Source organism: Triturus cristatus, chromosome 4_1 (genome assembly GCF_964204655.1).
Source record: "Triturus cristatus chromosome 4_1, aTriCri1.1, whole genome shotgun sequence".
NCBI lineage: Eukaryota > Metazoa > Chordata > Amphibia > Caudata > Salamandridae > Triturus > Triturus cristatus.
Window position 1 is genome coordinate 406,999,001 of NC_140585.1, and position 15,831 is coordinate 407,014,831.

The window sequence follows — 15,831 nt, forward strand, 5'->3', positions numbered from 1 at the left end:
AACTTGTGAGTGAGTATGACATAGCAGGGGCAGGTCCACTAGGGTCCTTAGGTATCTTTGTTCCTGACTGACGAATATAGCCCCTGGTTCTCAGACACCAGTTACAGTGCATATAAAGAGGTTAGAGTCACTCATCGTCGAGCAGAGAACTCATAGGGCCGGTTTTGACATTCAGACTTGGAGCAGAACTAGCTACTTGAAGCCTCCCAATCCAGCTTATGCAGCAATCACAGCACAGAAACTGCGCTGATTGCAGCCACCGACAACATCCGAACCCTCCTCGACCGAGGAGAAACAGCAGCTTTGATCCTCCTCAACCTGTTGGCAGCCTTCAACACCATATCTCACCACATTGAAAAACTCCACCACATCGGCATCCAAGGGGATGCGCTCAGATGGATCACCTCCTTCCTCACCGGAAGAACCTAGAGGATCCACCTCCCACCTCCCACCTTTCACCTCTGAACCCAAGGAGATAACCTGTGGTGTTCCCCAGGGCTCATCTTTCAGCCCCACGCTCTTCAACGCATATATGACCCTGCTGGCCAACATCGTCCAATCCCATGGCCTCCACATAATTTCCTACACAAATGACACCCAACTCATCTTCTCACTCACTGACGACCCCACTACCACCAGAACCAACTTCAACAGATGGAAGACAAACGTTGCTGACTGGATGAAGAACTGCCTGCAGCTGAACATAGACAAGACGGAAGTACTGATCTTTGTCAACAGCAGCAACACATGGAACGACCCCTGGTGGCCATAAGACATAGGACCCGCACCCACTCCCTACAACCACTCCAGAAACCTTGGAATCATCATTGACAACAAGCTCACCATGAAATCACAGATCAAAGATCAACACCATCTACTTCCTCACATTGCGCATGCTACGTAAGATCTTCAAGTGGCTATCCTTACACATGAGATGCACCGTGACACAAGCCCATCACCAGCCGACTGGACTATGGCAATGCCCTCTAAGTAGGAATCGCTGCACGCCTTCTTCAGAGACTTCAGACCATGCAGAACGGCACAGCCAGACTCATTTCATTTAAATCTTTATTTCGACGCATTAACATCATAAAAGATACAATAAAAACATTTATTATTCTAACAATCTAACATTAGCTAGCTCAAAAAAGGAGTAAAGGGGTCAAATAAGCTAACCTATTTCATATGTATCCCTTGCATCCGAGTAAACATATCTAATAACAAAATTCTATATCAGACACATTTTGCCCGGGCGAAAATTTTGTTATAATAAAAACAATTAGTAATAAATACAGTCTAAAAAACTATTAAAAATAGTATTAAATCACTAACCGCTAGGACATTTTTATAAAAAAATTCATAAAAACAGCAACAGCACCCTCCTGGTTGGGTAAATGAACATACAGTTCAAATATTTAATTATCATGTTCATTATGGAGATATCTTTTTAAAAATGTAGACCCAACTTTACTCTAATAAAGTTGGCAGCGAGAAGAAATCTACTAACTCCAAAAACTATCACCTGGCTGGTGTCAGTTTTTAAGATTCTGCCAGCCTCCTTATAGGATCTTGAACCAATATTACGACAAAGCGGCACTATCCACTTTTTCCTTGGTGTTACATAGCTGGAGCAAAATAGAAGTATATGTAAATCATCTTCCTTAGTACCATGAGTACATGAAATACAAAGGTCACTTCCTGATTTTGCCCAGCTTTTTTCAAGCGCCTTTGTCCTAAGCGTACCATATCTAAATTTTAAGTACAGAGTTTTTGATAGTGGGGGATGAATCTCGTCTAGAAAGGGTTCAAGGGGGCGTGGCCAAGATGGCGGGGTGAGCGGACGCTTCCTCCCGTAGCTCCTCCGGCCCGGCCAAGCTTGAGCCCTTTTCTTATGCTTTTCTCCCCCCGCTGAGGCTCAGCGTGGAAGAGGAGCGTGGCGGAGCACCTGGTGCGCACGTTGTTGCCGTTTTGGTTCTGATCGCCTCGGGGGAAGCCCCCAAAAAGTCAGATCGAGCTCGAGGAGCGAAGGAGGGCCTGAGAGGCGGAGCGCATCGGAGTGCTGTCCGGGCGCCTCGGCTGGGCCTGGTGCTGAAAGTTGCGATCTGGAAGGAATCTGGCCCGTCGCTCGACGGAGGGTGAAGGAGCCCTGCGGGAGGGGACCCGACGGTGCGGAAGACTTCGGACGGGTGCTTTGGCACTCAGACCTGTGTCGGCGACACTTCGCACTGTGTAGGCCCCTGTCCCTTGGCCGAAGTACGGCGGACTCTCTGTTGGGGTCGGACCATCTGGGCCCCTGCGTGTGACAGACTGACACCGGCGGTGGAACCTATTTGATTGCTGTGCGTTTTGGGGGCCCCGGTGGTGTCGCCGGGCCTGGTCGCTCTGCCCTGCCTCGCCCTGCCGCCATCTTGTCCCCGTGGGATCAGTGGTGTTGGCCTTCACCGGAGCCCTTGCTGGTGGATGTATGTGACCGCCGCGGCTGCCGGGCTGACTTTTTGGGGGATGTGCTGACGAGGAGCCCCTCACTGTAGCTTCCATTCCTGTCTCGGATGGGCACCCGCGGCTGGCGGTAACCGGACTGGACCGCCATCTTGTCACCTGTGACGCAGCGACCCTGCTTGCGGGGGGACACCCACGTCGAGTGCTTGCCAGCAGCTGGGCATCCCTGGGGCGCCTGGACCAGGGCCCGACCGCAGTGCTTGCGATGTCTGGAAGAGGAGGCTCGAAGAAGGGGGACCGCACCCTGCCGGACATGCTTGGCAGGGCCCAGCAACTGAGGGACAGAACACAGCCTTCGCCGGGGACCTCCCGGGCCTCGGCGGACGTGACTGGGGGGGAGCCACCCGTCACGAGGACCTTTATGGAGGAACTGTTTAGCTCCCTCAGGGAGGACTTTCAGACACTGAAGCGGGAGGTGGCCAGCGAGGTCCGGGAAGTGCGCAGGGAAGTGGAGGGCCTTGGCGAGCGCGTTGAAACGGTGGAGACGGAGGCCCAACGCCGGGAGGAGGAGATAGGCCATCTTCAACAGGACGTTCTCCGCCTCCGGGAGCAGTGTGTTGAGCTCCAGGCCCACTCTGAGGACCTTGAGAACAGATCACGGAGGAACAACATTCGAGTGCGTGGTGTGCCGACTGCAGATGAGGGGTCCGATCTGGGGAGCTACCTGCGGGACCTGTTCCGAGAGATCCTGGGGAAAGCTGCAGACTTCCCCATTAGCATTGATAGGGCACATAGGGTTGGCAGGCAGCGCCAATCATCGGCACCTCCACCGGACATTCTGGCCTTCCTGCCCGATTTCCCGCTGAAGGAACGCATCATGACTGAGGCCCGCAGGAAACAGCCCCTGACTTTCCGGGAGCGGCCGGTGGCGCTTTACCAGGACCTCTCCGCCATCACGCTGCAGAAACGCAGGTCCTTCAGGATTGCCACTGACTTTTTGCGCGAGCACGAGACGCCGTACTCTTGGGGTCATCCCTTCCGCCTGATCTTCCGATGGAACGGGGTGCTACACCAGCTACGCTCCTTGCAGGACATTTGTGGAGTCCTGGGGCTCACGGCGGCGGAGGAGGAAGGAGCTACACCGTCGTGGAGGGCCTCGGAGAGACGGAGCCGGCGGAGGTCGGCGAGGCGACGCTCAGCGGCCAGCGCAGGGCGTCCTGATTCCCCTACCATCAGGGCGGACATGGCCGACGCTTTGAGGGCGGCGGCCAGGGACTCGGCCGGCTCCACTGGCGTGGCCTTGACGGCCTAACACTCACTCCGGGGGGAGATGCCTTTAGCTTCTTTAACTGCTGGGCTCGGGGCGGGGGGGTCGGGGGGGAGCGGCTGGAGGTGGGTGGCTGGACGTCCACTTCGTTCCTTTCTACGGACTTGCCCGTTTTGGGGCTTGACTGGGACAATGGGGTGTTTGAGTTTGCGTTTGGCTAGTTGCCAGGGTTGTGTTTTGGGTGGGTGTAAGGGTTGTTCTGGGGTTGGGGAGGTCCCGTCCGACGTTGTCCATGCACACGCTTGGTCTGTTATGGCTTGTCCTGCGCGGCTGCCCCGCGCGCCCCACCCGCTGATCCCCTGCCCATTGCACGGCGCTCCCGATCCCCGAGAGGAATGTCGGCCCTAAAGGTAGTGACCCTTAATGTTCAGGGTCTGAACAACCCCGTGAAGCGCAGAGCGATCTTATCTTTGCTGGAGGGGACGCAGGCGGACATTTGCCTTTTACAGGAGACCCACTTATTGTCCCGGGATTGCCATAGGCTGCGCTCTGCTAAGTTCCCTACCCAGTTCTTCTCCTCGGCAGCGAACAAGACGGCGGGGGTAGCCATTCTTCTAGCGAGCTCCTTTAGGGGGGAGGTTTTGTATAAGTGTGCTGAACAGAAGGGGAGGCTTCTTGCGTATCGCATGCGCTTAGGAGGCATAGCGTTTACGGTTGGCTCCGTTTATAGCCCAAACGACCACCAAGAGCGTTTCCTAGACTCCGTGTTGGTGGATGTCACTGCTTCCCCCGACCGCCACGTCATTCTGGGGGGAGACCTTAATATTGTCTTTGATTCTGTGATGGACAGATCGGCGCAGCGCTTCCCGCAGACGGGGGAACTGTCCCAGGCTGTGAAGGCCCGGATTGCGGAAATGGACTTACACGACCTTTGGCGCTCCATGCACCCCACGGATAGGGACTACTCTTACTTTTCACACGCACATCGAACCTACTCACGGCTGGACTACCTTCTGGTGAGTGGACCGATGCATGCCGCTGCCACGGCGGCGGACATCGGGGTCCTGACCTTGTCTGACCATTCACCAGTCACCAGCGTTTTCCAGTGGCCGGCGGCCTCCCCCTCTCGGGGGGTGTGGCGCCTCCGGGATACCCTTCTACACAAAAAGTCTGTAGTGCAGCGCATTGGGGAGGTCATACAGGACTACCTAACTCACAATAGCAACACCGACACTTCGCAGGCGACACAGTGGGCGGCATTGAAGGCAGTCCTCCGGGGGGAATTTATCTCTATCTCCGCAGCTGAAAATAGGGAGCGGCAACGGAAGAGGGACGAGCTGACCGTTCAGGTCCGGGAGCTTGAGCAGGTCCACCGCCGTACGGGGGCGCCAAGGGTGTGGAGGCAGTTGAAGGCTGCGAGGAAGCTCCTGTCGGCATTGGATCTTGATAGGGCGGAGTATGCCGCCTTGCGCTTGAAACACGCCTTCTACACTGGGGGGGACAAATGTGGCAAGCTCCTAGCACACCGGCTCCGGGTCACGCAGCAGCGTGGCGTCATGAGGGAACTGGTGGGCACGGACGGGGTGGTCGTCTCCGGGGACGCAGAGGTAGCGGAATCTTTCCGCAACTTCTACGAGGCGCTGTATGCGGAGGAACCCTCCTCGCCACAGGACGCCGAAGGCTATTTGGAGTCGGTGACCCTTCCGGTGCTGGATCCGGCTCGGGCGGACCACCTGGAGCGGGATATCCATGTTGAGGAGGTGATTTCCGCTATCGCGCGGCTGAAGCATGGTAAGGCCCTGGGCCCGGACGGGTACACGTCTTTGTTTTAGAAGACTTTTTGCACGGCTGTGGCCCCTGTCCTTACTCGGCTATTTAATTCCTTTTCCGAACCGGGAGCCATCCCACCGGATCTCCTGAGGGCGACGGTCGCGGTAATTCCGAAATCTGGGAAGGACCGGGCCCTCTGCGGTTCGTATCGACCCATCTCGCTCTTAAATGTCGACCTCAAGTTGTATACAGGGATTCTAGCGTCCAGGCTGGGTCCACACCTCCCTGGATTGGTGGAGGCGGACCAGGCTGGCTTTGTACCCGGCAGACAGACGGTTGACAATACCAAGCGGGTGGCGCATGTTCTGGAGAAGGCCTCGCGGATCCCGGGGGAGCGGATGTTGCTGTCCGTCGACGCGGAGAAGGCCTTCGACAGAGTTCACTGGCCGTATCTCGAGCTGGTTCTCAAGAAATTGGGAATCGGGGATAAGTTCCGCACCATGGTATTCAACTGTTATAAGCATCCTTCAGCGTCGGTGCGGGTCAACGGGTGTAGCTCCGGTGGATTTGCCATCGAACGCGGCACAAGGCAGGGCTGCCCCCTCTCGCCGCTCTTGTTTGCCCTCTACATGGAGCCGTTTGCTCAGAGGATTCGCGATAACCCGGATGCGGTTGGGGTCCGGATGGGCCAGTATGTCCACACGGTCAGTCTCTACGCGGACAATGTCCTGTTGACCTTGGACGACCCTAGGAGGTCGCTGCCTGCTTGCCTCCAGGAACTAGACGCCTTTGCCTGTGTGGCCGGCTTCAAAATGAATATGAGCAAGTCGGTGGCGTTAGACGTGTCCCTGGCTGCGGACACCAGGAGGGACCTTCAGCGACTCTTCCCCATGCAGTGGTCCTCCTCCACGGTGCCATACCTGGGGATTCTGCTGGCGCCCACATTACCGGAGATGGTCACGGCTAACTATGCCTCCCTCAGCAGGAAGATCAAGGAGGAGCTTGGTCGCTGGAGCAAAGGCCTACTGTCCTGGCTGGGGCGAATCGCGGCGGTTAAGATGACGGTGTTGCCCCAGAGACTGTATCTTTTCCGGGCCCTCCCTCTCCAGCCCCCGGTGGGCTGGATACGACAAATGCAGGCTGACATCTCCCGCTTTGTCTGGCAGGGCCGCAAGCCACGAATGAAGAGGGTCCTCTCCACGCTTGCTCCGGAGGCGGGGGGCCTCGGTATTCCGGACCTCCGTAAGTACTTTCAGGCGGCACAGCTGCGATATTTGGTGGAGTGGAGCAGGTGGGAGTCCGACAAACACTGGCTCTTTCAAGACCAGGCAGTGGCGGGCCGCACTTTACAAGAGGTTCCATTCTTGCGCCGCGCGCACCGCCCCCCTAACCTTTACGCTTCTTTTATTACGCGGGTCCCCCTGCGGGTGTGGGACGCAGTCTGTGAGGCTCGGGGCCTCACCACCTTCCCTTCGCCGTTCACACCCATAGCGGGCAACCCGGACTTCTCCCCAGGGATGGAGCCGGGAGTTTTCTCCCATTGGGTGCAGGCGGGCTGCAGGGCGCTCTTCCAGATCTATGGCCCGGAGGGAGTGATTCCGTTTCAGCAACTCCGCCAGGAGTTCGGCCTGACGGAGCTGGACAGATTGCGCTACATGCAGGTTCGGCATTGGGCCCTCCAGCCCCAGGTGCGTGACACCGCTGCTCGTCAAATTACACCATATGAGAGGTGGCTGGCTACCCGGACCTCCGACGCTAAGCTAATTACCGATCTGTACAAGTACCTACAACCCCCGCCGTTTCACTATTACAACCCGGGGAGGGAGCGTTGGCACAGGGAATTGGGTAGGACACTCAGCCACAAGGAATGGGACAAAATTGCGTATCGGGCGCGGCACTCTGCATATCACACGGGTCTTACGGAGACCTTCACTAAGGTGTCCACTTATTGGTATTACACCCCGGAGCGACTGTATGAAATGCATAAATACACTGACAAGGGGTGCTGGCGGGGCTGCGGGCAGGAGGGTACCCTCTCACACATTCTTTGGGATTGCCCCGTGCTGACCGCTTACTGGAAGGAAGTTTTGGACGAGGTGGATAAGCACTTTGAGATAGAGCTGCCGCGCTTCCCGGCGTATGTCCTGCTGGGCCTCCCCAATGACCTAATGTACCCACTGAAGTCCCGCAGGGGCAGGCAGATCGCGATTGCGCTGGGGTCTGCGGTCCAGAACATCCTTATCCACTGGCGCACCAACACTGTCCCCTCCATCACGGGTTGGTTGCATAGGCTTTGGCATGTGCTGGGAATGGAGAAGTTGTCGCTCACGGTGGCGGGGGAAATAGACCAATTTGAAGAGCTGTGGCAACCCTTTCTAGCGCTGCTGTCCACCGAATTCCGGGAGCTCACCTGTCCGAGGTATCTTAGGCTTCTCAGGCTGACGCCGCCGGTGATCCCGGCGGACTAGATCACATGTGAGATAGAGGCCTCGGGGGGGGGGGTGCGGGGCTTCTTGGTGAGGACTAATCTGACGCGGGACCATAGGACGGGGGGGTGGGGTATTGTTTTTTCTTCCTTCCTTTCTTTACTGGGGGGATGGGGGGGGGGGGGTGGATTGTGCTTTGTCGAGTTGCTGCTGGTTTTCATTGCTCAGATTTGGGGTGTTGGATATGCACGCAGGGATTCCACAGTTTGCATTTCTAGCCTTTCATTTGCTGTGCTTTTCCCCTGGCCCATCGAGCTATCCATCGCCAACCCTCTTGAGTGGCACCTTTTTTCTTTGATTGTATTAAATGTACCCTAACCTCCTACCCCCCTCCTCCATGGTTTGTTTTGTTTCAATAAAAACGTTTTAAACATAGAAAGGGTTCAAAGGATGCTACATCCTTAAATGATAGAAAATTTTCAGTTAGGGGTCCATGAATTCTTGTATACACTGACTCGTAGCTCACATGTGACCAAAAGGATAATTTAACAATTTTCCTAGAGCACGAGTTCATAGCCTCAGGGTCATTCCAAAAATGGGCTAATCCGATCATGCCTAACCAATTTCTAACATGTTTGAACCAATAAACTTTGTTACAACTATCGAGATCCATGACTTCTTTCAGGCCTTTCTTGTAATAAAGTAATTCTGGAGTCGTCCACAATCTAACCCACAGCAATAACGGTCTTAATATTGAGCTAAAACTATTGACCGTTGGGGTTTTACTTAGTCTCCTATGCACTCCTAACCTTACACTATTCTGTTCATTTAGGTCTCGATGCTCTATTTGATCAACTTCCAGTATTAATCCTGGGGCTTCCTTAGGTTTTTTTATAGATATGGTATTATCCCCCTGTGTACTGATTGATAACAATCGAGACAAACCACTTGATTCATCAAATGACTTATGTAGACTAGTAGCAACCATAACAGGAATTACAGGTGGGACGGAAGGACAGATAGTAAAACTATGAACTTCCCCGTATACTGGGAGTCAATCAACGTCCTCCAGTCCACTAAACCTGTTGTAACAGGGAATGAAGGGTTGAGCGAACTGTGGGCCCGTCCATTCTCCGCAATACTGCATATTAGTAAATTGAGGCCTCCTGGCCCTACGCTGTATTATAGTCCAGCCATCATCCCCCTCCCTTTCCCATCTATTAGGATTTGTATTCCTTGGCAACTCACGCCCAATTCCACCCCTAACTTGATTTGTATCCCTTGTCCAACTCCATGCATTATCAGGATGTTCCATTGGCGTATAAAAATAAGCCAGGGGTCTTGCCACAATCAATGAACCTTTTTTCCTAGGCTCTCCCGAACAGATATGTCCTACTGACCGAGGGTCTTCAAATGATACAATCACACAGTCCCCTTGTGTTCTTTTCCTATTATAACCTACCCAAGATACTCTCTCAACCATTAAGATGTTACTTCTTATTGTGGGTGGTAATGGATGGTTAATATTTAGCCAATGGGACACTTTGTTTTTAAGCGCCTCGTATGGTTCTAAAATTGATGGGCCTAGTTCCGGGACCCCAGTTAAGATGACTACATAATCACATGCTTCCGGAGGTAGATTGATGTTCCTGCACTTTCCAGTAAGCATTTTATCATCATTATGTGTAGATATACTGCAAGGAGCCGGTTTTTGAGCTACTGTTTCATATGTCAGAGAAGATTTTACACTATTTTTACCTATATCAGTAGTGGTAGAATTAGAATTAGGGACCTTAGAGGCTAAATTTCTTCCTTTTTCCGTGTCATTGTCAAATATTTTTGGCACCTGTGCATTGCTAATAGGGACTGGTACCTGGATTACCTTTTTGTGCTGAATAGCATAATCAACTATTTCCCCTTTCTTCAATTCTATAAGTTGTTTTTCTATCCCAGCTAATCTTGCTTCTATAGGAATAAGTAGAGTCTTAAGTATTTTTGTCAAGGTCGGTATAAGTGGATCTTCATTCCCTATATTTATACCTGTACTATCAGCTGATGGGTTAATTGAAAGTATATCTGCTAGGGAGTTGTCTAAAAAACTATCATCTATAATATTCAAAGGTAATGTCTTAGGGACAACCCCTCCTTTCCCAGATTCATGGTCCTGGCTTTCCCTTGTCGCTCTTACATTAAGTATACTATTTTCATTGCATTTTCCGATCTTTAAAGCTTTAGTAATTTTAGGAGCGGGATATTTTTTATAGAGTCGCTTATTTGGTTTTTTTTTTGGAATAGCTCCCTCCCTTTTCCCCTTTCTTAAGAGATTATTGTTAGCTAACTGGCTATCTAACTGTGGGGTTAGCGAGGTACTTTCTATGGTTGCCAAACCCTGTGAGTCATGAACATTACAATCTTGGAGATCAGAGTGTGTAATGGTAGTTCCGTGGACCTCAGCACTAATATGTAATGTGTTAGGGTTAATTGAAGTGCTCTCAGGGGTTCGTACTGGGGTTCGTGCTATAGCAATATGGCCCATGGAGGACCTTCTGGCCAAAGCAAGATCTTGCGAAACCCTTCTCTCCATAAGGACAATACCCTGGTCTATTAATGTGTTGGTGCGGACTATAAAATCATCTAATGTTCCAGTCAATTTTGAACTACCTGCCACAGCTTTGCTACTTCTTGTTTCACGTGAAGACATGATGGTAACCGCTGTATATTGGAAAACGGACAAGGTCCCTGGCCCAGTCCAGTCTCTTCAGGCCTCTGAGGGCCTAAGAGGGCCCGCCCTTCGCCCGGGCTTAGCCCGCGCGCGGACCCGCGACGCGGAGGGCAGGTTCAATTAAATAGCGCCTCCGGGCGCGCAAACAGCTCCGTTTCCGGTTTTTGGCACGCTGGGGACCCTGGGTATTGTAGTCCCCTCTGGCGCTCCTCCCCACACAGCGGTCGCGTTGGTGTGCGACGGCGGGAGAGAGGCGCGGGACGCGGCAGAGAAGCAGGACCCTCCGCGGGACGCCAAAGACACAGGTAAGCGGCACCCTTCAGAAGCAGGATTCGGCGTTGTCAGCAATCAGCACTCAGCCAGACTCAACCTTGGCCTTCCCTGACAGACCCACATCACACCCCCACCTCAGGAAACTCCCCTGGCTCCCCCATACAGAAGAGATACCAGTTCTAGCTGCTGACCCACGCACACAAGGCTCTACACAACCAAGGACCCGCCTACAATAACCACTGCCTGAGCTTCCACTAACCATTGAGAAGACTACGATCCACCTCCCTTTCACTTGCACATGCTCCTTGCATCTAACGAAGCAGAAGTTGAGGACGCTCCTTCTCCAACATTGCAGCAAAGACTTGAATCATCCTCCCCAAGCACCTACGGGCCATCACGTCACTTCCGGATTTCCGAATGGCCCTCAAGACCTGGCTGTTCGAATAAGCCTCCATGGGCTTTAAGCGCTTGGATACCCTATCAAGTGATTAGCTGCGCTTTATAAATCCTGATTGATTGAATAATTGACTTAAGGGAGTAGCCACAAAAAAATACCCCCATGTCCCGAATAGCTATCAGCGAGCAGTTGATGCAAGCGAACCCAGCAGTTGTTTGGGAAATTGCTCCACCTAAGTGCATTCTGTAATTCTTAAACTTCCTTGTCTGCAGTCTAATTTGTCTTTTTTCTCTTTCTCCCCTATTGATTCACCACCCATCTTTCTTGTCATCTATCTTTCTCACCATCCATTCATCCGTTTTACCTTTCTTCTTCCTTCCACTCATTTAATCTCTTTTCTTTCATCCATTCATCTTTCTTTCTAGCCATCCACCCCTGCATTAATTTGTCCATTCAGTCTCTGTCCTTATCACCATCTCTCTTTCTCTCCAACCCTTGTTCTTAACCTTCAACTGCAAGAGGTCATATTTACGAGGTTCTTGGAGAACAGGGTCTCCATTCTGAGTCAAAGGAGCCATAAACAGCAACTTAAATGTTTCATTTTGACCATCTGTCCCTTGAAAATCCCCTCCCCCAAGCTGCTAAAGTGGGGGGGTTAATGACACCACTAGGCGGACTCATGAACAAGCAGGCATGTGTGCTTCTCAGGGTTGAATGTAACTAGAACACGTACCCAAAATGCAAGGGCTGTACGGGATAAGAAGGAATCACTGTGCACTGCAGGAACTGACCAATTTGATAGAAGTACCATAAAGCACAACAACAGTAAATATTTATTAAGATCATCTCTTCCGGCCTAGCCCTACCAGCAGTGATTCCCTAAACACACATACCAAGCATCATCACGTACTAGAGGCAAGAACATGTGATGGAGAACCCAGTGGCGTGAGTACCAATGTCCATGCTGCTGCTGCCTGGCTTCCTCAGGTAAAACTCACTCTCAGAGCCCTAGAAAGCATCATCACCTCCTATAGGCAAGAGCATATGATGGAGAACCTGTTAATGTGAATACCTATGTCTATGCCGCTGCTGCCTGGCATCCTCAAGTGAAGCTCACTCTCAGTTTCCTAGAAAGCATCATCGCCTACTTGAGGCAAGAACATGTGTTGGAGAACCTGGTGGTGTGAGTACCAATCTCCATGTCGCTGCTGCCTGGCATCCTCAAGTGAAGCTCACTCTCTGAGCCCTAGAGAGCAGCATCGCCTCCTAGAGGCAAGAGCATGTGATGTAGAACCTGGTGGTGGGAATACCTTTGCCACTGCTGCCTGTCACCCTCAGCTGAAGCACACTATCGGAGCCCTAGAGAGCATCATCGCCTTCTAGAGGGAAAAGCCTGTGATAGAGAACCTGGTAGTGTGAGTACCAATGTCCATGCCGCTGCTGCCTGGTATCCTCAGGTGAAGCTCACTCTCAGAGCCCCAGAGAGCAGCATCGCCCCCTAGAGGCAAGAGCATGTGATGTAGAACCTGGTGGTGGGAATACCTATGCCGCTGCTGCCTGGCACCCTCAGCAGAAGCTCACTAGCGGAGCCCTAGAGAGCATCATCGACTCCTAGAGGGAAGAGCATATGATGGAGAACCTGGTGATGTGAATACCTATGTCTATGCCGCTGCTGCCTGGCATCCTCAAGTGAAGCTCACTCTCAGTTTCCTAGAAAGCATCATCGCCTACTTGAGGCAAGAACATGTGTTGGAGAACCTGGTGGTGTGGGTACCAATCACCATGCCGCTGCTGCCTGGCATCCTCAGGTGAAGCTCACTCTCGGATCCCTAGAGAGCATAATCGCCTCCTAGAGGGAAAAGCATGTGATAGAGAACCTGGTGGTGTGAGTACCAATCTCCATGCCGCTGATGCTTGACATCCTCAAGTGAAGCTCACTGTCAGAGCCCAAGAGAGCTGTATCCCCTCCTAGAAGCAAGAGCATGTGATGGAGAACCTGGTGGTGGGAATACCTATGCCACTGCTGCCTGGCATCCTCAGGTGAAGCTCACTATCGTAGCCCTAGAGAGCATCATCGCCTGCTAGAGGGAAAAGCATGTGACAGAGAACCTGGTAGTGTGAGTACCAATGTCCATGCCGCTGCTGCCTGGCATCCTCAGGTGAAGCTCACTTTCTGAGCCCTAGAGAGCAGTATCGCCCCCTAGAGACAAGAGCATATGATGGAGAACCTTTCAGACACCGGCAGAACCCAGAGAGTCCGCCTCCCCCTTTCCGATCCGCAGCCACCACAATCACCTGCTGCGTACTCCAAGGATCATCCCTCAGCCCGACCCTTTTTAACATCTACATGGCACCGCTCGCCAACATCGTCCGAGCACACCACCTCAGCATCGTCTCCTACGTCGACGATACCCAGCTGATCCTCTCCCTCACCAAGGACCCGGCCATTGCCAAATCCAACCTCCACGAGGGAATGAAGGCCGCCACAGACTGGATGAAGACTAGGCGGCTGAAGCTGAACTCGGACAAGCCAGAGGTCCTCATCCTCGGATCCACCCCCTCCGAATGGGACGACTCCTGGTGGCCGGCCACGCTGGGAGCTGCCCCGACTCCCACCAACCACACACGCAACCTGGGGTTCATCCTGGACTCCACGCTCTCTATGACCAGGCAAGTTAACAACGTCTCTTCCTCCTGCTTCAACACCCTCTGCATGCTCTGAAAAATCTACAGATGGATCCCCACCGAAAGCAGAAGGACTGTCACCCAAGCACTCGTCAGCAGCAGGCTGGATTACGGCAACGCCCTCTACGCAGGAACCACGGCCACACTCCAGAAGAGACTCCAAGGCATACAAAACGCCTCCGCACGCCTCATCCTCGGACTCCCTCGCCACAGCCACATCACCACCCATCTGAGAGACCTGCACTGGCTCCCGGTCAACAAGAGGATCACCTTCAAGCTCCTCACCCACGCCCACGAAGCACTCCACAATGCCAGACCAGCATACCTTAATGAACGACTATCTTTCTACACCTCGAACCGCCAGCTTCGCTCCGCCGACCTCGCCCTCGCCACTGTCCCACGCATCCGTCGAAACGACCACCGGCGGCAGGTCATTCTTCCACGTCACCGCCAAGACGTGGAACACCCTCCCTGTCCACCTACGGCAGACCCAAGACCTGGTGACCTTCAGGAGACTCCTCAAGACCTGGCTGTTCGACCAGTAGCTGCTCCCCCCACACCCTTAGGGCCTTGAGACCCTCACGGGTGAGTAGCACGCTCTACAAATGTCTTGATTGATTGATGTGAATACCTATGTCTATGCTGCTGCTGCCTGGCATCCTCAAGTGAAGCTCACTCTCAGTTTCCTAGAAAGCATCATCGCCTACTTGAGTCAAGAACATGTGTTGGAGAACCTGGTGGTGTGAGTACCAATATCCCTGCCGTTGCTGCCTGGCATCTTCAAGTGAAGCTCACTCTCTGAGCCCTAGAGAGAGCATCATCGCTTCCTAGAGGGAAGCGCATGTGATAGAGAACCTGGAAGTGTGATTACCAATGTCCATGCCACTGCGGCCTGGCATCCTCAAGTGAAGCTCACTCTCTGAGCCCTAGAGAGCAGTATCCCCTCCTAGAATGGAGATGGAGCTACGAGTGTAAGTCAACACGTAAAGCCACTAAAGGAAACAATTAGCTTCACTTCTATTGACAGGGAGTAATTGTCTCCCATTCCAGCAAGTTGGGTTGGATCGCTGAGTCCTGCTTTCAGCCGTTTGCCAAAACAATCACACGCCAATGTACCAAAAGGGCAAAAGCTGTGGAATGTAGGACACCTGGGTGGCATGCTCTTCGTAACGTTTTTAATACCCATAAGCAACGTACCATTAAATCGTAGAGACAATTAGCAACGGACTGAAATATGGTTAGGATTGTCAGCATTCATTGAAGGTTGTTTATGAGGTTTCTTGTTTAAGTTGGGTTTGGACTAAATATTTGTAACATACAGTATAAATAATTGGGTCCATCTATGTATCTGGTTATCCGGTCATCGGGCTATCAGCTTCCTGTCCATTTGTCTACTTGGCTTTTTTTTAGGAAAGCAAAATAGTTCCCGAGATGCACAATTGATCATAATTGTTTTAATTTTAACCTTTAGGTCTGGAAATTACAGCTACAGCATTCCAGTTAACAAATACACGCCCACCAACGTGAGGATCACTTTGGAAATCAAGTATGTTAAAAAAAAATATTTTTGCTTTGATGTCTTCTCTTGCCGTACCAGCTGCAGGGTCGCAGGACGTCGCTGCCTGTTCTTTTATTTATTCCTTTTATCAGGATCTTTAATATAATGTGGATCGAGCACAGTGCGGGAGTGGAGAGCATTACTTAAAGAAGAGACACGTTTCAATGTGTGTGTGAGTTACAGAAGGGCAGAGAGTGTTAAAGAGATCCCAGGAGTAATAAGATGAACAGAAATAGAAACAAACACAGCAGACGCCCTGAAGGGCCGGGGGGAGGGGGTTGATGAGGACAGAGG

The 15,831-nt window shown here is 52.4% G+C and overlaps 1 protein-coding gene across 2 annotated transcripts in view; it reads left to right on the forward strand.

The window, feature by feature from the left end:
- MYRFL (myelin regulatory factor like) overlaps positions 1-15,831 on the forward strand; it is an 872,690-nt gene that overhangs the window by 835,976 nt on the left and 20,883 nt on the right. For both annotated transcript variants that reach the window (XM_085652512.1, XM_085652513.1), the window contains exon 22: positions 15,451-15,525. In XM_085652512.1, coding sequence (XP_085508638.1) covers positions 15,451-15,525 — 75 coding nt within the window. The remainder of the gene's footprint in view (positions 1-15,450; positions 15,526-15,831) is intronic.